Here is a 26,472-nt window from a genome sequence, read left to right on the forward strand (position 1 = left end):
GAAGGACTGTTACTGAAACTGAAACTCCGATACTTTGGCCACCTGATGCAGAGAACTGACTTATTGGAAAAGACCCTGATGCTGGGAAAGATTGAAGGCCGGAGGAGAAGGGGATGACAGAGGATGAGATGGTTAGATGGCATCACTGACTCAATGGACATGAATTTGAGCAGGCTCCAGGAGTTGGTAATGGGCAGGGAAGACTGGCGTGCTGCAGTCCATGGGTTCACAAAGAGCTGGACACAACTGAGTGACTGAACTTGAGACAATGCCTTGGACACTGTAGTAAGCGGAAGGCATGTATTCTCTCATCTCATTCTCAAAGCAACCCAGTGAAAGACATTATCATTATCCTTGTTTTGCAGTTAGCAAGTTGAGACACACATAGGGTAAATAATGTGCTCAAAGTTTTACAACTAGTCAAGTGGTTCGGGTGGGGCTGAATCTAGGTAGCATGGCCCCAGAGCCTGTGCACCCATTCACTTGCCACATTTCTCTGAAAACACCATGGGTGTACTCTTACTCTCTTTAAATAATATTAAAAATGCAGTTTTTGAAGCATCTGGTTGCTTCCCTTGAGGTCAGACACCAGGTTGGCAACTATAGCAGAATGGATTTCAGGTAGAGACAGCCAGCTTAAGTGGAAAAGTATAGAATCTATGTTGACTTGAGCCAAGTTGGAATCTTGTCTTTGTGCTCTGGCTAGCTAAGTGATTTTTGCTACACTATTCTCTCAGTGAACTCCGGGAGTTGGTGATGGACAGGGAGGCCTGGCGTGCTGCGATTCATGGGGTTGCAAAGAGTCGGACAGGACTGAGCGACTGATCTGATCTGATCTGATTCAACCTCTCTGTTTGTTTTCCTCATTTGTAAAATGGGAAAATATGCAAATACCAACCCTATAAATGATTTTATTTGAGGGATTAATATAAGAGCTTAAAGCTTTATGATCATTCATTGAACATCCTTCTTGCCTTCCCTCCTGTCTTTCCTCCCTTCCTCCTGCCCTCTTTCCTTAGCCGTTGTTCCCAATCTTTCAACCAACAAGGATTAATTTTTAAAAAATAGTTTTCCAATAAACTTTGGAGTCTATTATTAAGATCATATAAATAATAATGATAAAATTGTATCAGTAACAATTAGGTTTTCTAATTTTTATTTGGCAAAGACACATGTAATCTTCAGTTATGGCTTCTAACCAGTGTGATATAGTGGTTTGCTATACTAGGTTGATACAAAGTAGCTGAAAGTAAAACAAAACTTTAAAGAATTAGACAGTCTTTGCATTCTCATCATAGAAAAACTACACTTTTAATTAACCTTCTTAAGATACTGAAAACAATATCCTGACCCCCATTACACATTTTATGAATCCTCTTCCTCTGTTGATTACATTGGATAACAGTATTGCAGCTTGATGGAATAGCATACACAAAGGCATACAGATGAGAAAGACACCATGTTATATTTCAGGAACCATGTGTCAAGTCGTAGTTAGAGTGTAGTACAGAGTTATGGGTGGGGACAATTTCTCAGAGATAAAAGTGGTGATTGAGTGATAAGCAAAAGTGAATGTACTTTATCTTGAAAGTATTGGATGGATATGGAGGACTTCTAAGCAGAATAGAGACAAATCCAGTTTTACACTTTAGAAATAACACTTGCGTGACTGGATAGATGAAGTATGTTTGAGGAAAAAAATGAATGGTATGGAGAGATGCCTTAGGAAGCTGTTGGAATACTCAAGTTTGGGAATGTTGAGGGTTAAACTAAGGCAGTGAGGTTGTAAGAATGGGGAAGGAAAGAGTGGAATGAAATTCACAGCTGTTTTGGAGGTATAATGGATAGGACTCAGAATTTGATTTGATGTGAAGGAAGAAGGAGGAGGCTCTGTCATTTCTAGCTTCTCTGACTTCACAACCTGGAATATACTGAGCTGGGCAAGAACAGAAACTCATAAAATTTTCTAAAACTAGACTTGAACCCCTTTTCTGCCTGATGACAGAACAATTAAATTAGGCACTGTGAGTACATTTAGTTCAAGGCTAGGCCGTGCTATTGACTGACTGTCACGGAGGCTCAGCATCTGCCCCGCTGGCATCTGGCACGTCCCACTTGCTTTCCCTGTGGGCTGACTTCCACATCCTCCTGGGGAAACATGGGTGTTCAGGGGTTCTTCCTCACTTCTCTGTGTCTGAGAAGTGCCCTCACATGGTGCCTCTGTTCCTGAAATCCCTTTCTTCTACTCCCCTTCATGTCACCATGCTTCAGTGACTACTGTTGCACATTCAGATTCCCAAAAGCGACCCACTCCCGGTCCCGAGTGGGAGCAGCACCTAGGCTTCTTTAGTGATTGATTCATGAGCATCTAATCTCCTCTTCAGTCTCTCTCCTTTAGGCTAGATAGGAAACAGAGAAAAGGAGTCTTTTTTTTTTTTTCCCCCGGTCTATCGCTGAGGGCAACATTTTATGCTCTGATTCTTTTAAGGATTAATTTTTTGACACTCTTCCGTTTCAAAAAGCCCAATTACTAGAATTCCAGATTGCTGGAATTCATGATGGCAATTCTGCTTTGCGTTTCAAGAGTCTATTTTCATACTCAGAAAACAAGATATTGACGCTTGTTTTCTCTGTGTTTGGCTCTGTCACATCCTCCTGAGGCAAGGTATGTTTCTGAGTAAACAGAGAGGGTCGTCTGTGGTAGCAGTGGTGATTGCAGAAGGGGTGGGGAACCGAAATTAATACCTCAAGATTTTATCCAGGTGCGTGTGGTTGACGAAGTGGGTGACATAACTGTAGGAATGTGGAAGGAATGTGAAGAAATATGAATTCTTATATACTGTCAGGAGAGTAAGTTGGTAGAAATTTTCTAGAGGGTGAACTAGCAATATATTTCAAAATTATATATGTGTACAGTTTTGACCCAGTCGTTTTTACCTCTAGGAATTGCCCTTAAGAAAATAAATGGACAAGTGTATGTATGTTTGAGTGTGCATGCATGTGTGTTTGTATGCATACATACATAGATATTGTGGCATCAATTATTATAATAGAAAATTGGAAATTGTTCAAACACCCAGCCACCAGGATTTTGTTAATTTGTATGATACATAGATGCAATGAGATACCATATAGTCTTAAAAGTAATTATGTGTTTTTTGACATTGGAAGATGTCCATGATAAGTGAAAAGTGAGATTATGAAATATCATGCATAACATGATCCATTTTTCTAAAAAGGCATATATGTGTATACAGGTATGTATGTATGTGTGTAAAACACTATATACATCTATATCCATACCTATCCTCCTAGCTCCTCATGTGGTTCTCTCTGGATGACAGAATTATGGGTCATGTTTGCTTTCTTATTTCTGGCACTTTGTGTTAATGAAATTGTAATAGTGTTCATACAGCAAGCCAAAAGATTATCTGAGAAGAACAATATATTCAAAGGAGAAAAATATTTTCCATCTAGCCTAAGTATTTCAGGACTCTTGAGCCCACTTTTCTTAACTTGCTGGAAAATAATGTTGATTTCAACCAGGATTTGGAGATTACCGCATTCTTAGAGTCTAAGACAGAGCGGCAGTACATAGTAGAAAATTCTGTATGAGAAGAATCAATATGTTTATAGTATGCATTTTCTTATATTAGAGGGGAAAAGAACATCCAAGAAAAGTTATTACTAGAGGTGCTCTCTACAATCCTATACTTGGCTTCTTACATCTAACCCAGGGTTTTAGGGATGAAATATTGAAATTATAAATTTACACCACTCAGTTTTCTTGTGTTACATGTTTCAGTTCAGTGGGAGTTGATGCAAAAATATTTTAAAAGTGTATCAGAAGTACAGGATCTACGTCAGAGGTTCTCAACCTCCAGGCCATGAACTGGCATCTCCTGTCAGATCAGTGGCAGCATTAGACTAGAAGTAAAGTAGAGTGCACAATGAATGCAGCGCACTTGAATCATCCTGAAACCATCCCTCCCCCCATTCCCAGTCTATGGAAAAATTATCTTCCATGAAATCAGTCCCTGGTACCAGAAAGCTTGGGGACCGCTGACCTAAGTGATGGCAGCTCTTGAGGGAAAATGACCTACAATGCTCATATTTAAACCCATCAAATGTGTTTCAATTACATCATAAACAGTGATGTATTTTCATGCATCTCATGAAGATGCTTGCTTCAAATTTAATGTCACATAAGATTTTCAAATTTAATGTCATGAAAATGTTTAAGCACATTGAGTCCTGGGTTAAGTTTGCTGCTTTAGTATTAAGGGCCTGTCCAGAAATCTACAATTAAACCCTGTTAAGATCCATCTAGTCAAGGCTGTGGTTTTTCCAGTAGTCATGTATGGATGTGAGAGTTGGACTGTGAAGAAAGCTGAGCACTGAAGAATTGATGCTTTTGAACTGTGGTGTTGGAGAAGACTCTTGAGAGTCCCTTGGACTGCAAGGAGATCCAACCAGTCCATTCTAAAGGAGATCAGTCCTGGGATTTCTTTGGAAGGAATGATGCTAAAGCTGAAACTCCAGTACTTTGGCCAGCTCATGCGAAGAGTTGACTCATTGGAAAAGACTCTGATGCTGGGAGGGATTGGGGGCAGGAGGAGAAGGGGATGAAAGAGGATGAGATGGCTGGATGGCATCACTGACTCGATGGACGTGAGTTGAGTGAACTCTGGGAGTTGGTGATGGACAGGGAGGCCTGGTGTGCTGCAATTCATGGGGTTGCAGAGTCGGACACAACTGAGCGACTGAACTGAACTGAACTGAAGGTTTCTTTGAAGATTACTACACTGATTACATTTCACTGATAACATATGTCTTCTGCCCAAAGAAAAGCAGACTGAGGATTTAAGTTTGCTTGGGCCTACAAGCAAACCAAATCCATGTTTCATTTTTGTTGCACTGATCACATATTTTATTAGAAAAATTAACTGAACCATGAAGAGACTCTATTGCTTCTGAGTAGTATTCCAGTGATATACCTAGGAACTGATGCTTCCTCTTTACTCAACAACATGTGTATTGCATTTTTTATATACCTATTTGGTGGATAGTTATTGTTTGAATGAGGAGGGGTCATAAAAGCAAATGGCTCCAGGGTCAGAAAGGTAATGTTGGTTGTGTGATCTCGGCTGTACAAGGCATTAGTGGCTGGGGGTTTGGTGAAAGTGAACATCATGTTGTCCATAAATTCATACAGATTCTTTTTAAACATTATGCAGGCCAAACAAAATGCCCCTTGTTCCTAATTCTCACCCTGGCAAAGTGTTTTAGTATGTTTCGTTTCTATCATAAATTGTAAAATTTTAGGGCACTTAATACTGGAGACCTCCTAGTACAGCCTGGTAGAGCTGCCCGGTGTTCATAATGGTATCAACCAGTGTGATTGACTGGTACCATTCACCTAGATTTTAATAAAGATACTGGTTTAGGGGTTGAGTATCTTACAGGTCAAACAGTTAATAAGGGATGAAACTGGGGCTTGATGTCAGAATTTCATGTACTTTCTCCTTGGATGGCAGGATAATGTCCCTTAGCTGCTGCTCTAGCACTGTGTCTTTGTCCCAGCCTAGAGGCAGCCTGTGGCTAACTATGTGTAAGCTTTTTGATGCGGCAGACAGAGGACTAGAAATTTGAAGACCTGGGTTCTCCCATGGGTCTGTGACTGGCTAATCAAGTGACTAGAGGTCAGCTAACTCAGCTGTGGGCATATGACATGTCAGAGGCAGACCTTGGGCCTGAAGCCAGATCTCCAGGTTTCAAGTCCAGTGCTCATGTCAAAGTCAAAATTGTATTCTTCTAAATACAATATCATAGTTTCAATCCATTTTCTAAGAGGTCCTTTTAATGTTTGAATACAGAGTGCCTTAAGAAGCCTGACAAAACAACTCTTTTTCCTGCTCTCTCTTTACTTTATGGATTGCATGTAAGCCAACATGGGCCTAGCTGTGCTTTGCTCTGTTTGTGGTGAGGTTTCAGTGGTTGGTGTGGGGCTGTGAATGCCAACCAAGGTCGTTCTCAGACATTAACGCATTTCTATATGCCAGCATTGTAACAGACTGCCCTTCATTACAGAGCTTGGAAAAAACAGGCACTCTTTTTGTTTTAGCATTTGTAACTTGTATTCTGTGGTAAAGCATTGTGTGTTCATTGTATAGTTCATAGTCTTTGAAGGGAGTTATGTGTCACTTTTCCCCTCCTAATAAATTGCTTTGTGAGAACTAGCTGGTGTTTGAAGAGCTAAGTTCTAGGAAGAAAAAGAAATGACAGCTATAGAGCATGGGCAAACGGAGGCTCTGCAGAGGGAGTGCAATGGGGATTTAAGCAGGGCCAGAAACACTGTCTGTCCCTTTTCTGCCTGGAAAAGGGATCATGTGAGATGTTAGGAAGACAGTTTAGGGGGAAAAAAATCCTAAGTAAATAGAATTTCAGCCAATACTTTCATGAACTTCACCCTTCTTTGGAATGTTTTCATTCTCTGGGGGGAAAACAAGAGTTTGAGTCATTAATACAGCAAGTGAGAACTTTACTAAAAAGGAGACCTCAGGAGATGTTGGCCCTTTGGTGCTTTCTGAGGACCTAATTCATGAGCTCTGCAAACCTGTCAGAGAAATATTTTCGTTTCAGAGGAACTTGTCTCTCTTGCTTTCTTCATTACCTGGGACTGTAAATTTTCATGATGGTGAGGAGGATTCCCTTACATACTTCTCTGATGCAAAAGTCCTGTATCTCCCACTTAAAGCAATGATTTTTCATGTCTACTCCTCCCTCCCTCTCCCCACCCTAACTCCCTAAATTTCACACATAGCGCTCTGATTTTATTAATCTTTTTCATTCATTCTGCAAACTGATTGCTAAACATAGCATGTCACCCCTGGAGCCAAGGGCATGTAACCTCAGGGTTCCTCGGGTTCCTAAATGCAGGCTGTGATTTTGGTCTTGAACAGCAGAAGGAGATGTTGAGCTAGAAGGGGTGTGTGTGTGTGTGTGTGTGTGTGTGTGTGTGTGTTTCAGTTTAACTTGTAAACAATTAGTGGTACATTTTCAAATAATTAGAGAGCTGAGGGCTAAAATGGTTGTTTTTATAATGTGAACATTCTTTTCCTTCAGAGGAGCCACAGCAAAAAACAAAAACAAACAAAAAGACACAACCATTTAAGTAAAAAAAAAATTTTTTTTTTAAACATAGGATGAGCCTTTGGGGGATCGTTTCATTTTGCTCTAAGACAAAATACCCATTTTCTGGCCTCTCACTCCCCATTCTGTCCTGGGTGCTCGTTTCGCACATGCATGTTGTGGCCCGAAGTGTTGGTGTCTGGCTTTGCCACTCATCTTTGGGGGCACCTACTGTGTGGTTCCCTGGTTGTGACTGAAATTTCTAGCAGTCATGTCAGCTCACCCTATGTTACTTCAAAGCGTGTTATCCAAGGGATTCGGAGAGGAGATTTTCCTCCCTTTAAAGGCATTGTCTTTCCATTTTGAAGAGAAGAATAAAATTCCACTTCTAAGGAAGAATATTAAGTCACCATACAGTCCTCCTCTTAAACAGCAGCGATGGATGTGGGCAGGATTATTGTAGTGCTGATGAGATCTAGGGCACTGGAGGGAGTTTCCATTTGGAACTGCCCTCTACACATTGGTGTCTGTAGCTCCTTTCTCAGAAGACTTACTCTATTGTTGGAGCTAATGAGTACAATTTTCACTTAAAATATCCCATTGTATTACAATGACTATGCCAATTCAGTAAATGCCATTATTTGTTTTTATTGTCAAATTTCTGAAAGATGTGCTTCTCAGAGGGTTCCCTTTTCTGAGAAGCACATCTTTTAGAAATTTGACAATAAAAACAAATAATGGCATTTACTGAATTGGCATAGTCATTATAATACAATGGGATATTTTAAGTGAAAATTGTACTCATTAGCTCCAACAATAGAGTTGTTGTATGACCCAGAGGGATGGTATGGGGAGGGAGGAGGGAGGAGGGTTCAGGATGGGGAACACATGTATACCTGTGGCGGATTCATTTTGATATTTGGCAAAACTAATACAATTATGTAAAGTTTAAAAATAAAATTAAATTAAAAAAATAAAATTAAAAGATGTGCTTCTCAGAAGGCTGCCGTTTTAAGTGGGATTGTATTACATTGTTCTACAAGTTGATTAATTTATGTACAGAATTTCCCAGAATTCCTAGAAGATTTCATCAGTTGTCTTCAGTCTTTCCCTTTCCATTATTTAACAATATCATGTGCCAGATCAGTCGTTCTTAAGTCCATGAAGCTCAGGTAACCTTATATATCAAATTTATCAAGAGCCCCTGGTTCCAACCCAGCCCACAATGATGATTTAGCTTTAAGATAATTTAAAACGTTCAAGATGATTCTGTTTCCTTGTGTTTACCCTCCTACTTCCTGGAATTTGCAAATTTGCTATGGTATCCCCCATCACAACATATCATCCAGCTAGCTCACTGAAACTGAATCTCATGCAAGCAGTCTGAATAGTGACGAAATGAATCTACCTCTAGGCTAACCTCTCCTTAGAGTGGATAGGTATGCTCTGTATACATTGTTACGATTTGCCTTCCTCCGTTCTCCTTTAAGGAAAGCAAAGGAAAATTTGTTTGGACAAAATAGAATTTTTTCCAATGGACATGTAGTTTTTGAAAAAAAGCAGTCGCTGGAGCTGGACTCAGTTGTAGAAGAAACCGTAACAGGGGATTATGCCTTAATCATAAATGGCCACAGTTTGGTGAGTTCGCTTAAGGCTTTTGTTATTTCTTTTTCTCCACCCCGATAATGAGTTCTTTTCTGCTGTCATAATGAAATCTTCTTTTGTGTATTCAAAACAAATGACACTGCTAGAAACAGGGCATACACAATGATTTCCTGTTTGCAAAGGAAAGGGAAGCTTGTAATATATATTTCATACATTATTGCTCGAACCATCACAGTAAAGGGGAGGATCTGAAGAAATGCTGAATTCAGAGAATATCAGTCTTGTCTTAATGACTGTAGACTGTTCAGCAGTATTGTTTAAATGCTCTTCTCAGGGAGAGTATCACAGTTCCTGTTGTTTAATTAAAATAATGCAACTGGATGGATGTATTGCAATTATTGCTCTTCCTAACATTTGCGATTTGCAGAGCACAACCTGACCTTCATATAATTACTACACCAAATTACTGCCATTAAGATACCTCTAGTGGTTTTTCTAAATAGCAGCATTTTACAGCAATGCCAAACAATTTGCTTTGATTAGGAAATCTGGTTCTTGTCGTAATAGAATAAACTTCCATTGTGCTTTTAATGTAGTTCAGGTTCCAAATCTTGAACAAATATCAAAATGCTCTTCTGAGTTTCTAACTTAGAAAACAAAAGCTCTGATTGTACTTGAGTGAAATGATCATTTATATGCACAAAGAGCTAATCTCACATCTTTTTCCAGCTTTGATGATTATTTTTCACTTTCAGAGATTGGAAAACAAACGGATCTCCTTGTAGACTATTTCTTAGAGGACAGAAGAAGTTGGACAGGAGTATATTGTGTTTCCCCCCTTGTAATCAGCTGTCTGTTAGCTCTTAGCGTTTAGAGCATTGTCCAGCTGGGTTCCAGACGTACCGATGTGTTGTCTTCTACACCATGGAAAGTTACAGAGCTCAACTGCAGGCCAAGCTTAGTTGAAAGTTTGTCCAGATGACACGAACTTCTCTCTTGCACAAATGAGCAGCAACTGAGAATTCTAAGTCTGTCAGCTGGGACTTGGAGCTGGTGGCCTTCGTTGAATTCCCCAGGGACCACGATAGGGAAAGATTCCCTAAAGACTTGTGCCTGGACTTTCTCTCAGGTTCAATGAGGTCAGTGTGAGGTCAGTTAGGGCACTCAGGTGTTAACACACATGATTTTCTCTCTCTGTCTCCAAATACGTTGAAAGAAAGATCTAAGATAGTTGCTCTTCAAGAATTCCCTCAGCTTCAAAGCCTGAGCTTTAGAAACCATGAAATATCATTTTTCATTTAAGGAGAATTGGCTGTGTTTCTCCTACTATGGTCAGAAGTTTAAAAAATATCGTGATTTCACTTTGCTCAGATCTTGATGCTTTGCAGAGTGTAATTGGATCTTTTTTCTCACAGTCTGTGTCTGTTTTTGTTGTTGATAATAAAGAAAAAAGAAAAGAGAGAGATGGGAACCATTCTGAGCAAGACAGCCAGTTACCAGCTTTCTGTTTCAGAGAGTGTAAATTATATTTGAGAATGCTAATTCACAATTTCCCCTAAAAATTCTAGGCCTTGACATGAGAATTTTCTACATTAGAGTTATGTTTTTATACTCATTCACCCATCTTTCCATTCATCCCATTAACATTTATTAAGCATGCCCAGGTCATAGTGCTAGAGCCTGAAGATGGATAAGGATATGAAGAGAACAGTCTCTGTTTTAGAGATTGTCATCTGGTGGGAGAGCTAATCTCACAGTATTGTGATAAATACTATACAGAAGCATGGACATGGTGCTTTGAGAGCATAGAGGCAAAGCAGCACATTTAGTTCCTCATGGGAAAATTAGGGAAGAATTCCTAGAGAAAGCGATATTTTCAGGTAGAGGAAACAGCAAGTGCAAAAGCACAGAGGCAAGAAAGAACCTGTTACCTTGTAGAAACAAGCAATTTGGCATGACAGGAGTAAAGAGTAAACTTAAAGGTGGTGGTAGAAGACAGACCTCAAAAGGAATATAGGGACCAGAATGTGATGGGCTATGAACATCTTGCTAGAGATTCATTCAAAGATAATGCCGACTCAAAGGTTAGATGGGTTCCTGTTTTCTCTTAATGCATTTACTAAATAATGTAGAGTGAGATATTTTCTAGAAGAAAAATTACAGTTAATTGCAAAGGACTATGTTCTCTTTTTCAGTCCTTTCTTGGTGTGTCTAAAGGCTCTGATGTATTTGGGGAGGAGCAAGGGTGGAACTGGTTGAAGCTCCCTGTCTGAGATACAGGTTGCATGCCACCCTTTGCACAGAACTTGCCTGATTTCAGTCACTAGGCTCTTCAAGGACTGATCTCCGGATCATTTGCTCCTCATCTGCCCTCACATCCACAACCACAACAATAAACACTAAATTACAAAACAACAATGCAAAGGAAACAAAAATGTCACCATGCAGAACAAACAAATCGTCACTTTGTAGTTCATTTTAAGCTTGGTGAAGGGGTAGATTGGGCTGTCCTTCACTTTCCCTTATTTTAGTGGATTCTGGCGCTTCCCTGGCATTGAACTGTATCTTGCCAGCACAGCATGATAATGCACCAGGGAGGACACGCAGGGTGCTGTGTTTTTGATTTTTATGGTAAAATTCCCCGGCACATAGTAGACGTTCAGTACTCTCTTCTCTCATTGTTTGTGTGACCCTGAGTCAACAATGACTTATTGAAGTGAATTAAACTGTTTAGAAATCAGTTGAGAAATAAGAAATCTGCTTCCCAAATGACATCTCTCTTGTTCTATTGTGGATTTTTCTTTTTTTTAAATAACCTAGGCCCATGCCCTAGAAAGTGATGTCAAGAATGATCTTCTGGAACTTGCCTGCATGTGTAAGACTGTGATTTGCTGCCGAGTCACCCCTCTCCAGAAAGCCCAAGTAGTAGAGCTTGTGAAGAAGTACAGAAATGCTGTCACTTTGGCCATCGGCGATGGAGCCAATGATGTCAGCATGATCAAAAGTAAGGAGACATTTGCTTAATGGGGCACACTACAGATGTGGAGGCCCAGGTTCAGCATTTGGCAATATATAATGGAAATTGCATTGAAATTTAATTTTCCCAGTGGTTCTAAAATGAATACTTTCAGGTACAATGCATCCACCATTCATTAAAACAAAACAAAACAAAACAACCCTCTGTCTTTAATTAAATCATTTGTGTATCTATCACTATTTGGAGAAGTAAATAGCTATGGTGTAGAGGAATGAACACTAGACACATAGTCCCAAATGTTATGTTTTGCCACAAATTGTAAATCTTTGTTCAAGTTACTGAACTTTCTGAGCAATTTTCTCTTATAAAACTAGGATAAATACCTAACTATCAAGAGTGTTTCATGAGATAATGTGTGGGGAAAATGATAAATGCTATAGTTGTAAGATTTCCATGAATAAATAATAGCATTACAAGAAGATTGATAGGGGAATTCCCTGGTTGTCCAGTGGTTAGAACTTGGTGCTTCCACTGCTGAAGCCCAGGTTCAGTCCTTGGTCGGGGAATTAAGATACCCCAAGCCATGCCATATGGCTATAAAGAAAGAAAGAAAAATAGTTTCCCCAAAAAGGTGTCTTTGTCTGGGAAGTGAAAGTGTCCTTCTTCTTTGTAGGTGCTCACATTGGCATCGGCATCAGTGGCCAGGAAGGACTGCAGGCAGTCCTAGCCAGCGACTACTCATTTGCACAGTTCAGATACCTCCAAAGGCTTCTCCTTGTTCATGGAAGGTGGTCCTACGTCCGAATGTGCAAATTCTTATGCTATTTCTTCTATAAGAATTTTGCCTTCACACTTGTGCATTTCTGGTTTGGTTTCTTCTGTGGTTTCTCAGCCCAGGTTAGCAAAAAAAAAAAATTTTTTTTTTCTTTTATAAGATCCCCTGGATTGTCAATGACTGTTCTTCATGGTTCTTTATAATATATAGAGATCATTTTCATATGTCTAATACAAATGACAGTGTGACAATTATGTAATTCACAGTTGACCTGAGTGTTCAACCTAAAAAAATAATTTAGCTAGATTTTTATCTTTTGCTTCTTTACATAATAACTAATGAGTACAACCTTTCTGTGCATTTTTATATTTTTATTGAAATGTTGTATGATGACAGGTAAGCTTGCTGTAGGTTTAATTGAGGATTTGAGAAACAATAATAAGAAATGTTGAAACATATCTATTAGGAAGATGGTCACTCACCCAACACACTAACTGTAAATATTTCAAATCAGGGGAAGGAATTGAAACTCCAACCTCAAGGCTGTTTTGATAGCAATTCATTAGCTAAAAATGATCTATAGGTTATGTTGGTGGCAAGGAAGAAATATTAGCAAATTTGTAAATTAGGATTCTATTTTTATATCTATTTATAGCCATCTTAAAGGTTAAGCCCATATCTTGGATATCAGGAAAGTTTTGATCCTGAGAATCAACTGAAATGTAAGACTTACAGCATTTAAATATATTTGTGAATAAAAAATGGCATCACTATTTTAGACAACAACAAAAGAAAAAGATTGTTCTTGAGAATGAAATGGTAACTGTAACTATTATTGGAGATTTCTTCAATTCTTCTTTCCTCTTGGTTTTAGTTACTGGTTTCAATGGTATACATGGAGCTATTTTTTTCAATTATTTTATTTCAGAAAAATTGAGTATGAATTAAATTTTGGCATTTTTGTTAAATGTTGGAGAAGGCAATGGCAACCCAGTCCAGTACTCTTGCCTGGAAAATCCCATGGATGGAGGAGCCTGGTAGGCTGCAGTCCATGGGGTCGCTAAGAGTCAGGCACAACTGAGCCATTTCACTTTCACTTTTCACTTTTATCCATTGGAGAAGGAAATGGCAACCCACTCCAGTATTCTTGCCTGGAGAATCCCAGGGACAGAGGAACCTAGTGGGCTGCCGTCTATGGGTCACACAGAGTCGGACACAACTGAAGTGACTTAGCAGCAGCAGCAGCATGTTAAATATGCTGAGGGAAATTAGTGAATCCTTGTGGTAAAGAAAATAGTTATTGTACATTTTTCTCTTTCTCTGAGAAGCTGAAATTTCTTAAAGTAAGGCACACCTGTACCCGAATTTTCTCTTTTAATAATAACATTCTCCAAAACGAAAAACAGACTCTGGTATTTTTGTTGATATTTTTGGTAATCTCTAGACAGTTCAAATAAAACAAAGTCTTGGTTTTTCAGTTCAGTTCAGTTGCTCAGTCGTGTCTGACTCTTTGTGACCCCATGGACTGCAGCACTCCAGGCTTCTCTGTCCTTCACCAACTCCCGGAGCTTGCTCAAACTCATGTCCATCGAGTCGGTGATGACATCCAACCATCTCATTCTCTGTCATCCCCTTCTCCTCCTGCCTTCAGTCTTTCCCACCATCAGGGTCTTTTCCAGTGAGTCAGTTCTCTGCATCAGGTGGCCAAAGTATTGGAGTTTCAGCTTCAGCATGAGTCCTTCCAATGAATAGTCAGGACTGATTTCCTTTAGAATTGACTGGTTTGATCTCCTTGCAGCCCAAGGGACTCTTTTAAGAGTCTTCTCGAACACCACAGTTTAAAAGCATCAATTCTTAGGCACTCAGCTTTCTTTATAGTCCAGCTCTCACATCCATACACAACTACTGGAAAAACCATAGCTTTGACTAGAGGGACCTTTGCTGGCAAAGTAATGTCTCTGCTTTTTAATATGCTGTCTAGGTTGGTCATAGCTTTTCTTCCAAGGAGCAAGTGTCTTTTAATTTCATGGCTGCAATCACCATCTGCAGTGATTTTGGAGTCCCCCAAAATAGTCTGTCACTGTTTTACCATCTATTTGCCATAAAGTGATGGAACCAGATGCCATGATCTTCGTTTTTTTTTTTTTTTTTTTTATGATCTTCGTTTTCTGAATGCTGAGGTTTAAGCCAACTTTTTCACTCTCCTCTTTCACTTTTAACAAGAGGCTCTGTAGTTTCTCTTCACTTTCTGCTATAAGGGTGGTGTCATCTGCATATCTGAGGTTATTGATATTTCTCCTGTCAATCTTGATTCCAGCTTGTGGTTCATCCAGCCCGGCATTTCGCATGATGTACTTTGCATATAAGTTAAATAAGCAGGGTGACAATATACAGCCTTGATGAACTCCTTTCCCAATTTGGAACCGGTCTGTTGTTCTGTGTCCAGTTCTATTACTTCTTGACCTGCATACAGATTTCTCAAGAGGCATGTCAGGTGGTCTAGTATTCCCATCTCTTGAAGAACTTTCCATAGTTTGTTGTGGTCCACACAGTCAAAGGCTTTGGTATAGTCAATAAAGCAGAGGTAGATGTTTTTTTTCTGGAACTCTCTTGCTTTTTCGATGATCCAAGGGATATTGGCAATTTGATCTCTGGTTCCTCTGCTTTTTCTAAAACCAGCTTGAACATCTGGAGGTTCATGGTTCACGTACTATTGAAGCCTGGCTTGGAGAATTTTGAGCATTACTTTACTAGCATATGAGATGAGTGCAGTTGTGTGGTAGTTTGAGCATTCTTTGGCATTGCCTTTCTTTGGGATTGGAATGAAAACTGACCTTTTCCAGTCCTGTGGCTGCCGCTTAGTTTTCCAAATTTGCTGACATATTGAGTGCAGCACTTTCACAGCATCGTCTTTCAGGATTTGAAATAGCTCAACTGGAATTCCATCACCTCCACAAGCTTAAAGGCAGGTAAGGTGGTCTGGTATTCCCATCTTTTTAAGAATTTTCCAGTTTATTGTGATCTTGATTTTACCTTCTCAGAAATAAAAGTTTTCTTAGCACTCCCCCCAAAAAGGCACCAGGGTGGGGATATTTACCTGCTTATAATTCCACCTTAAGTGCAACAAAGACAAGTGTGAGTGTGGCCTGTGCCCTCCTGGGCTGTTGGCTTTTCCTCCCCTTGAGAATGAAACAAGGCTATTTGCCAAGTGGTGTTTTGAGATATCCAGTTTTCATACTGCAGATGTTTGGGGCTTTCGAAAGATCATAAGACACTGAAGAGATGTCAACTCTTACTTAGACCTCTTAGGACACAGAGGAGTAGTTAATGATTTGAATGTGCAGACACACGAAGCTTGGATAGGCAAATTTACCATCAGAGTTGTCTTTGTTGAAACTGTGAAATTGAAATGGATGTTCAATGACTTGTAATGTCTACATTTGTATGATTTTTATGCTCTGCTTTCAGGATCTGATAAAACTGGCAGAGTCAGATGTTAAACAACTAGATTTTTAATCTTCTCAACAGTATTTTCAGTTTGAAAGAGAACAGCAAGGTGGAAAAGTGATTGCACTAAAGACATGAATACCTGATGTAAACTCAGCTATGAGGCACATCACCCATTTATGATTAGGTTTCATAAATGGTTGATTTAATTGAGCATGTTTCTTTTCTGTGTTCCTGTCTTCTCCTTTTTATTATTTGTTATTACTGGGTGGGCCAAAAAGTTCATTAGGGATTTCCCATAAGATCTTATAGAAAAACCCAAATGAATTTTTTGGCCAACCCTATATTATGTTTTACACTGAAAACTAGTTAATTGCATGGCCTTCTTTTAAATCCATTGTCAGTCTGGACTGGCCCTCTGTATTCTTTCTGATGGTGGTGAGTTGAGCTGGACCAGTGGTTCTCAAGTTTTAATGTGCATGGAAGTTACCTGGAGGGCTTCTAAAACACAGCTTCCCATCAAGTTTCTGATTCAGTAGGTAGGAGGCAGAGCCCAGAAATTTGCAATTCTAGCAAGTTGCCTGTAGATGCTGATGCTGCAGGTGGGGGACCATACTTTGAGAACCAGGGGGCTGGCCAATACAGAAGAAAATCTGAAGATATGCTTTTTGAACCCAGAGCCCATAGTGAAATCCAGTCTGCTGATGCTGTTTGGTCCATTCTAGACTCTACTTATCTTTTCTGAGGCAGAGCAGCCACTTTAGCCAACGTCTTATCACCCCTCCCAATAGAATTGTTCCACAGGGCTTAGAATCTCCTTATACACCTTGCCAAAACCTTGGCCCCTGAGGCTTATACATGCACTAAGACAAGGTCAGGAGAAAGAGGGGTATTTGTTTCAGGAGAAAGGATTGCTTTTCGCAATTAACTCAGTCTACTATGATTTTATCTAGCTTAACTCTGAACTCCTCCAGGAAAGAAAGCATATCTGAGTTGTGCACATATGACTATTTTTATTTATGTATTTTACTTTTTTATTCTTATTTGGATGCATTGAGTCTTGGTTGTGGCATGAGGGATCTTTGTTGTGGCACATGGGCTTAGTCTCCCCATGGCATGTGGAGTCTTAGTTCCCTGATCAGATATTGAGCCTCGGTCCTCTGCATTGGAAGGTGGATTCTTAACCACTGGACCACCAGGGAAGTCCCTCAGCCTACACTCTTGAATGACACCTGGCACATAGAAGGTGTATAGTCATTTCAGTGTTGTAGGATGTCTCTAGGGTCCTTCCTTGTGTTCCTTGAGGCAGATCCAGCAAGGAGAGTCCTTCCAACTTGCCTCCAGTCACTCCTGCAGGTGCCACTTACTGCACCTGCACCAAGGGCCATTTCTATAGGCTTCACATCTGGTCTGTGTAAATAAGTACAGCCTGACTAACACTGTGGAGTCAGTGTCTTAAGATCTTAGTGTGATTATGGCATTGATTCCAGAAAGTAGAATGATGTTTTTTCAGTTGTATTAATATTAATATAATATGATAGTTAATTGGGCCATAGGTAATATTCCTTAATTATTTATATATATATATATATATATATATATATATATATATTTAGCTTCATTCTAAAAAAGACATAGAGTGGATTTTCCCTGGTTTATTTTGCTTTGGCTGGATCTTGGCTGATTTAAATAAGGCAGGGAATATCCTCTTTAAGCAGAGGAGGAGTCACTACATGAGACCAATTGGGCTACTGAGTAGAAATCTTGGATTGCTATCTTGGATTGCTATTAGGGCCATTTGCCCTAATTTTTATGATGATTTGATCAAATTGAGACTTAGGTTTACACCTACTGGACAGGACACTTCAGTCTTACCACTAAAGGCTTTCATCAAATCAGTGAATATTTACTATGTGTCAGACTGTGATGCCTGCAGGAACTGGTGGTATCTTAGGTACAGAAAGGGATGTCTGAGAGGTGTCTTCTTGGTGGACATGGCAAACTGATATCACAAATTTTATTAGCTATCCACACTGTGGAGAATTTAAGGTTCCAGTTCCAGGATTTTCACAACAGTAGATAGGCTTGTCAGCAGAGTGGCAAGTAGTAACTTGTTATTATCTGTTGGAGAGGAAAAGGCAGCAGGTCAATGACAGTACCCTTGTAGTAACATCAATGCTTTGATGTCATCTTCTAAGTGGAGTCATGATATTGTTGATACCAACAAGTAAGGATAAAAGCAAATTGTAATTATAGCTAACACTTAATTATCACTTACTATGTGCCAGGCATTGTTTAAATGCTTTACCTGTATTTGTTCAATTCTTAAAATAATCATATGAAGTAGGTATTTTAATTATAGTCTATGTCAGCTTTTTAAAAATAATTTTAAAATATTTTTGTGTTAAGACACATAAACATAAAATTTACTGTCCTAACCATTTTAAATGTACCATTCAGTATATTAAAAGTGCATTCACATTGTTATGCAACAGACCTTCAGAACTTTTTCATCTTATAAAACTGAAACAAACTCTATATCTATTGAAAAGCAACTCCCTATTTCCTTCTCTCTCCAGCCCATGAAAATCATCATTTTTGCTTTCTATTTCTTTGAGTTTGACTGGATAATTTCAAATGACCTATGTTCTAGTTTACTGATTCTTTCTTCCACTTGGTTGATGCTCTCTATTGACATCTTCAGTTATTGTATCCTTCAGCTGTTGGATTTTTGTTTTAATGATTTCCATTTCTATGTTGAACTTCTCATTTTGTTTATGTATTGTTCTGTTAATTTTCGTTTCCTCTGGGTTCTTACAGTTCACTGAAATTCTTTAAGAGGATTATTCTGAATTCCTTGTCAGAGAGTTCATAGATCTCCTTCAGCTTGGAGTACTAAATGGGTCAGCTGGCAGCATCTGTGGGCAGGTGGGGGGGGGGGGGGATGCTGTCAGGGTCTCTAGTAGATGAAGTCCCTGCCTGTGCTCTGAGGTCAGGGGGCTGTTGCTGGCTGGGCTCTGTGATTGCTCATGGTAGATGACATCTCAGACTGTTTCCTGACCAGATGATGCTACTGGCTGGATTCTTTGTTTATGTAGAGCCACCTGCAGGGCTGTAAGTTTGGAGGGACCTCAGGCTGTTCTCTGTGATTAGGTGGGACCAAAGTATGTGCCCCAAAGCTGGGCTGGGTTCCTGTCTGGGTTCCCTCATCAGGTGGAACCCAGAGGTGATTTGCTCCATGGTTGAGTAGATACACTAGCTGAGCTCCCTGAGTGGGCTGGGTTATAGGCAGTGTTTAGCAATTGGGCAGTTCTGTCTGTTGGGCTCTGCTTCAGGGTGGATCTACAGACTGGGTTCCTTGACTGGATAGTATCACAGGCTGGGCTTTGAGGCTGCCCGGGGTCACTGTTCTGACTCCATGGTTGCATGGGGTCAGAAGCTATACCTGAGACTTGGGTAGGCCTTCTGATCTGGGGGTCTGTATAAACAGGCTGTAGGGTCGAGGGTTCCCTGGGTTCACTGCCCAGGCTTCCTGGTTCAGTGGGACTGGGGGCTATATTCAGCAGTTAGGTGGGGTTATAAGTTTTCTCTTCTGCACGGGTGAGGCTACAGAACAGGGTACACAGCAAATATAGCTTGTTGACTGAGTACCCATATCAGGCAGAACTGCCTGGACCAAACAAGATTTCCTGGCCAGAAGGGGTTACTGGGTCAGCTCTGCAAATGGGCAGAACCCCTGGCTGGCATCTCTGCTTCAGTGCTGCTGAGTGCTGATTGCTATAAGCTCTGTCTCCCTTACGTCTCTATCTGATCCACTTTGGGCTCTTTTTCCCTCACTGGAGAAAGCATAGGCCCAGAGGGGCCCTTTTGGTGCAGTGCTGTGCCAGCCTGGGGGAGAGGTGACAGGGTCAGAGTGTAGTTCTTTCCCTTCTAAGGTGATCCTTCTCGGTCTCTGTGATCCAGTGGGGCACTCACTCCCATTCCTGGGGTTTCACAGTGCTCTCTTGGCTGTGGACAGTTGCTTGGTGGTCTTTTTGTGAGGGGAACTGAAGCTGGGGATGACCTCAGCTGCCATCATGATCACATCACTCCTGAGTCTCTCTTTTCTAGAGAGCATTTGTGTGGCATGCACTGAGTCCCTGAGGACACTACCTACCGGAGATCTTTCTCTCTGTTTTAGGATTTTTTTTTTTTTAATTTAAATTGCAAACTCTGCTGAATACCATCAGAGATTCAGGTTTCAGGAGATTTTTTTTTTTTTTTTTTGTCTCTCCATTTAGCTGGTGCCAAGGTTGAAACAGGCAAATTTCCTTGCAGTCCCTTTCTACATGAAGATTTATTTCCTCTGAACTCTCACACTAAGGATTCAATCCTTTGCTGCCTTAGCTTTATGAGAATGTTAGATCCCCACTTTGGTCTAATCTTTGCATTGATTATGCTGTCTCTTATGATAAATAGTCTTAGAGTCAATGAGATTTAGTGTTATTACCCAAACTTCCTTGGCATAGAACCCTGTTTTTTCCAAGCAATAGGCATAAAGTTCTATAGAATAGGTACCATACAGAACCATCTTTGGGAAATTCTGGAATAGATGTCTCTGTGGTGAGAGTTTCAAAACTATTTATCATAGTTTCAATGTTTTGAAGTGATAAGATGTACAAAGCACAAAATGATGCTAAGAATATTTTTCCCAAAAGAATAAGCTATTTGTGGTCCTCTCTTTCAAAAACTTCTATTAATTAGCTCTAGTCTAGGGATGAAATAACCCTGTCTTAAATGCTTAAGTAGGGAGAGGGAGTTACATTTAAACTTTTACAAACTCATTTTCACTATCCTCAAAGTTTTGTCCTTATTATAAAAACAAATATATGTGGATGTATATCAACCTTTATATATCTGAGAACATACATTTTGTATTTTCTCATTAAAAAAATCATCACATTTTTGAGAAATCCCTCGTTTTACATTCTTCAAAAATGTTATTTTTCTTAATGGCACTCAGAAATATACATTTATTACAAATTGTTTACTCTGATTTCATAAACATTTAAATTTTTATCATTTTAAATTGAATAATTCATCCCTTGCCCATAGCCATGAGTCACACGGCATTGTCAAGTTGCTAGTAAAAATGCTTGTTTACTGACTTGGGAAGAGAAGATAAAATGATGACTAGGTCAAGTCCCTACCCACAGAGTACTCATTTTCTCATTGGGAAATAGACACATGCACAAATATGTCTCATAGAAGTACTGCATTTGAAGTTAATGGGAGAGCAAGGGAAAGGGAGAAATCTATGAGGACTTGGTGTGACTTCAGGGGCTCAATTAAATCTCAGGTGAGAATATGAATACTTTCAAAATTAAGTGGAAGTCTGGAGGCCTGAAAGTCTAGCTACCTCAGGGATGCAGGGGCTGGTTTGTATAAAGTTTTAAGTGTGTGTGTGCTCAGTCATATCCAACTCTTGGCAACCCTGTGAACTGTAGCCCACCAGGCTGCTCTGTTCATGGAATTTCCAGGCAAGAATACTGGAGTGGGTTGCCATTTCCTTCTCCAGGGGATCTTCCCGACCCAGGGATTAAACCTGCATCTCCTGCATTGGCAGCTGGATTCTTTATCTTTGTGCCATCTGGGAAGCAAAGGTATAACATATTTGATTAAAAGGAGGAAAACCCTCCTGTCACAACTAAATACTTTCCAACTGACCTGCTGTTAGTGGAATTTAAAATATCTTTTTAATTTCTAAAATTCCACTTAAAATCAACTCATTCAGAAATAACTTTTATAAACTGCATGGTATTACTGTATAAAGCAAGAAGTATATTCTAGAACAGATGTTGTACTTCTGTAAAGATGAAAACACTGGTGTTCCCCCATCCTACCCTGGGCTTCCCAGGTGGCGCAGTGGTAAAGAATCTGCCTGCCAGTGCACGAGACACAGGAGACAGGTTCGATCCCTGGGTCAGGAAAATCCCTTGGAGAAGGAAATGGCAATCCACTCCAGTATTCTTGCCTGGAGAATCCCACGTACAGAGGAGCCTGGTGGGCTCTAGTCCGAAGGTCATGGACTGATCGGCTAAGCGCACACGCATGCTGCATACCACCCACATGTGAGTGGGCTGATGTGTTAGTATTACTAAGAACTGGCTGTGAGGTTAACCTAGATATGGAATTGGGATGGGTTGGGTTCGTGGTCTCTTTTCCATTCCCTGTTTTGCACTAGATACTCCTGATTAACAACAGGTTTAACTGAAAAAATTCTTTGGCTTTTTTTCTTAGCCCTGTTTTTCTAAGGACAATATGCTGTAAATGAGGCAAGTGAAAAGAAAACAACATTTTTGGGAGAGACACTAGTCTGCATAGAAGGAGAATTTTTGAATAGGGGACATTTTTTCAGTGACACTTTTCACCCACTGAACTCATTGAGCTGTCCTGGGCCTCCAAAGTCACATGCTGGGTGACAGGCTTTCTTAGCCCGTAGAACCCATTAGAAAGCTGCTTACTTCCAATCTGTTAATGAAAGTTGGCCGTCTGACGTCTTCCCACCCCTGCCATCCTTCTCCTAAATTGCTTCAGTGGAATTGAAAGCTCCGCAGTGAAATGGAGCCAGTAGTAATAAAACCTCCAGGGCCCCGCAGATGCAGAAACATTAGGCATGTGGGCAGAGGTCCATCCTTGGCAGGCCTGATCTGCAGTCACCTCTTTAGTCACCACAAGACTGAGACTCGCTGACATCCTCTAGCACAGAACCTATAGTCTCTGAATGCTCATTCATTTCAAAAGAGGAAACTGAGTGCCAGTTTGGGGCCAAGTGCTCTGCTGGCCTCCAGCGATAAGAGAATGAGCCAGAGGGATGCAGTTCCTGCCCTCAGGGAACTTAACAGCCTGGGAATGGTTTCATTTTCATAAATATGAAACTGATGTCGAGTAACTCTGTAGTCACCTTTCTCTTATTTTTCCACCAAGGGTTTTTTAAAATTAAATTTGTCACGGATGGGATGTATCTTGTGGCCAACCCTGTCCAATCTCAGCATGATTCATAAACACCTAAATATTTCTTCCCTGCCTCTCTCAACAGACTGCTTTGAAGTAATCCACTCTGCAGCTGAAAACATCTGACCAAACGTAAACAGATGTGTGTCCAGAGACATGTTGTTGACTTTTAAGACACCAGTTTAATTACTTAATGAAATGACATGTGCTGTTTCTTTACTACCTTGGCCTGTCTCTCAGTGCCTGGTGAATTCTGTCCAGGCTCCTATTCTCTGATGAGAGCTCCAGTAGATTCCTGGTAGGTGGGTTGGGGCAGATGTGTGAGCCCATTCAGCTGTGACGTGCAAGGTTCCCAGGGGCCGATGGGTGGGACCTCTCACTGCTTGTGACATGGTGGCCCTGAGGTCACTGGGATGGAGGATGGTATGCCGCAGGCTGGTTGTACTTGGTTTGTGGACTTCCCTTCGCTTAACCTCAGTGGCTCGCCTCTGTTGTGACTGTTTCTGGACACATGGGGAAAGAATATGCTGGGCAGAGACCAAACTCTGTTTGCTTTGCTGGGTGGACCTTTCCTGGGAGAAGCAGCCTGGACACAGAACAAAATGTGTGTGCCTTGTTGAAATCTAGAATCTTTGCTCTGGCAGGGAATGTCAGTGATACTGAGTCTAGTTCCTCATTTTATAGAGGAGGAATCCAAGTTCCCCAAGAGCTGAGGATCAGCAATAGACAAGGCAAAGACCAGAATTCACCATGCCTTCTGACTTTTTCTTCAGTGCTCATTCTGCTCTGCTTGATGAGTGGCCACTGGAATTGTTACAGACTGAGAGAATGGTGGTGGCGATTTAGTTGCTAAGTCATGTCTGGCTCTTGTGACTCCACGGACTGTAGCCTGCTAGGCTCCTCTGTCCATGGGACTTTCCAGACAAGAATACTGGAGTGGGTTGCCGTTTCCTTCTCCAAGGACCTTCGAGAGAATGGCTATATCTTTAAGAAAAAAACTGTCTTCTCCTAACCCCTAATCAGGCAAATGTTTGCTTTGTTTGGAATCTAAAGGAAGGAGAAACATCCAGAAACACTCAGTATACTATGACTATGGGGAGAAAATGAACTGTCTTATTGAGAGGGAGAGACCTTGTACTGTAGGGAGTGTCTCCCGCAACGCAGATCCTTAGAAAGGCCAGGCCTGCCTCTAGGCAAACTGCCTCCTGGAATCATCTGGAAGCTGAAGGCCACCTCCTGCCAGCAAACTGCCACTAAAAAGACAATTTAAATATAATCTCTCCTGATGAGATTTCCACCAGATTTCTGGAGCAGGGGGATTTGGAGAAAGATCATATAAATCTTTAAACTGAATCATGGATCCTTTCTAAGGACATACCTTATTCCAATCTGTCATCACAGCCTGCGTGGTTTTCATGGAATCCACTGTGTGCTCATGTACACTATTGATATGTGTAACTTATTTTTAAAGTACCTTATGCCCTCAAGACTTTTAATAAAGGTAAACTGTCCCCAACCAGAGATAAGCCCCCCACCCGCCTCAAAACAAACAAACAAAAAAACCCCACAGCAAAAAAAAAAACAAAAACAAACCCATTGGTTGAATCCCTGTTTAGGAAATTCACATTTGAAACCATGCAAATACTGGCACTGTGTACTTCTGATATTATCTGATGACAATTTATCATTGTCAGTGAGATACAGAGCTGTGTATGTTTTTTTTTTTTTTTTTAAAGTTCTGCTGTGATATGGAAACAATTATCTTGTCAAGGCCAGAAAAACATAAGTTCTGTCAAACAGTATAAGAAAACTCATAATGAAAAGTTTGGAAAGTGACGTGAAAGAGTGCGACTAATCTCAAGGCTTGGATGACTTCATGGATTTGGTTACCTGCAAGCCCATCTCAACCTGGCTGGCAGTCCCCACCCGCCTCCCCCCTCACTCCCCTGCCACCGCCTCGCCTTCCAGATGTGCTCTGGGGAAAACCCAGGGAGGGGTGGGTGCTCAGGCCTGGGCCATTACTCCTGGATCCAGCTAGTGGGTTTCTGTTAATTACACAAATCAGTAACAGATGTGTTGAGGCTGAGCACCTCATATTTATCCCACAATGTGTTTTCTTTAAATGGCAAATGTTTTTTAAGGCCAAAAAGAAAAAAAAAAAAGTATCATTATATAGTTCTCCTCTGAAACACACAGCAAAGGGATGAATACATGTCTCCAGAGAGGTATTTTGTCCTGTCATTTGAACAAGGAGCTAAACCAACGGTCTCAGAATAGAAAGCCCTTTGTAACTGTCTGAGATCCTTATTAAAGTTTATTTAAATGTGGTATTCTATAAATCATAGCTTTTGTGTTCCCCAAGCTGTTAGATTGTAATTTGTAGCTGGGGTATTTTTACTCTATATAAAATGGTTGATAAGGTTGATAAATTGCTCCCACAGGGAAGGGAGCAAGGAGGAGCTTTCCCTAAATAGGAAAACAGTGAGGAAGGGAAAAGGAACACTCCACTTTTTTTTTTTTTCTGATCTGTGAAGAGACAATTTTAGGTTTCCAAAGAGATTAGTAGCATCATGCAGAACAGAAAATTTAGAAGTAGAGGTGGTATGGCTGCCCCTAGGAGGATGCAGTTCCTAGGACAAATATTTTTGTTCAAGACTCCTGTTTATATAAACAATTTTGAGTCACCCCACATCAGAATGTCAGCAGTGGTCTGATATAGTCTCAGGCCAGAATGCTGCTCACACGAGAGGCTGCAAAAGAATCCCTCCTCCACCCTCCTTTACCCGTTCCATCTCTTTGGGGCATCTGGTCAATCCATAACAGTGGAGATGAGCAGAAGAGAGAGATGGGGATAGTGGAGGTAGTAGAGGGCTTGAGGATGCCTGGAAGGGGAGAAAATGGATGGGAGTCCATGTGGGTCATGATCTGGCTAGTATGTCCCTCTCATCTGGTCCTAGTCATCAGAGGGGATCTTTACATTTTTCTGAATATATCTAAGGACTTAAAGGGGAAGTGGAGCATTTACTAGGATAACTTTCTGAGTAGTTGGAGATCTCTTGCAGGGAGAGGAAGGAGCCTGTAATAGTAGAAATACTGCTTGTGACTTAATATTTTTAATCATTTCAGTTCAGTCACTTAGTTGTCGTGTCCAACTCTCTGCGACCCCATGGACTACAGCACTCCAGGCTTCCCTGTCCATCAACAACTCCTGGAGCTTGCTCAAACTCATGTCCATTGAGTCGGTGATGCCATCCAACCATCTCATTCTCTGTTATCCTCTTCTCCTCCTGCCTTCAATCTTGCCCAGCATCAGGGTCTTTTCCAATAAGTCAGGTCTCTGCATCAGGTGGCCAAAGTATTGGAGTTTCAGCTTCAACATCAGTCCTTCCAATGAATATTCAGGACTGATTTACTTTAGGATTGACTGGTTGGATCTCCTTGCAGCCCAAGAGACTCTCAAGAGTCTTCTCCAGCTACACAGTTCAAAAGCATCAGTTCTTTGGTGCTCAGCTTTCTTTATGGTCCAACTCTCACATCCATACAT

At 40.6% G+C, this 26,472-nt stretch overlaps 1 protein-coding gene across 13 annotated transcripts in view; it reads left to right on the top strand.

Annotated features, from left to right (window-relative positions):
• ATP8B4 (ATPase phospholipid transporting 8B4 (putative)) overlaps positions 1 to 26,472 on the top strand; it is a 345,053-nt gene that overhangs the window by 287,009 nt on the left and 31,572 nt on the right. For 12 of the 13 annotated variants that reach the window (XM_055538002.1, XM_055538000.1, XM_055537998.1 and 9 more), the window contains 3 exons: positions 8,622 to 8,769; positions 11,557 to 11,740; positions 12,387 to 12,610. In XM_055538002.1, the coding sequence (XP_055393977.1) occupies positions 8,622 to 8,769; positions 11,557 to 11,740; positions 12,387 to 12,610 (556 nt within the window). The remainder of the gene's footprint in view (positions 1 to 8,621; positions 8,770 to 11,556; positions 11,741 to 12,386; positions 12,611 to 26,472) is intronic. The other variant, XM_055538008.1, reaches the window with a different exon arrangement.

The sequence above is a fragment of the Bubalus kerabau genome, chromosome 10, assembly GCF_029407905.1.
Source record: "Bubalus kerabau isolate K-KA32 ecotype Philippines breed swamp buffalo chromosome 10, PCC_UOA_SB_1v2, whole genome shotgun sequence".
NCBI classification, from domain to species: Eukaryota; Metazoa; Chordata; class Mammalia; order Artiodactyla; family Bovidae; genus Bubalus; species Bubalus kerabau.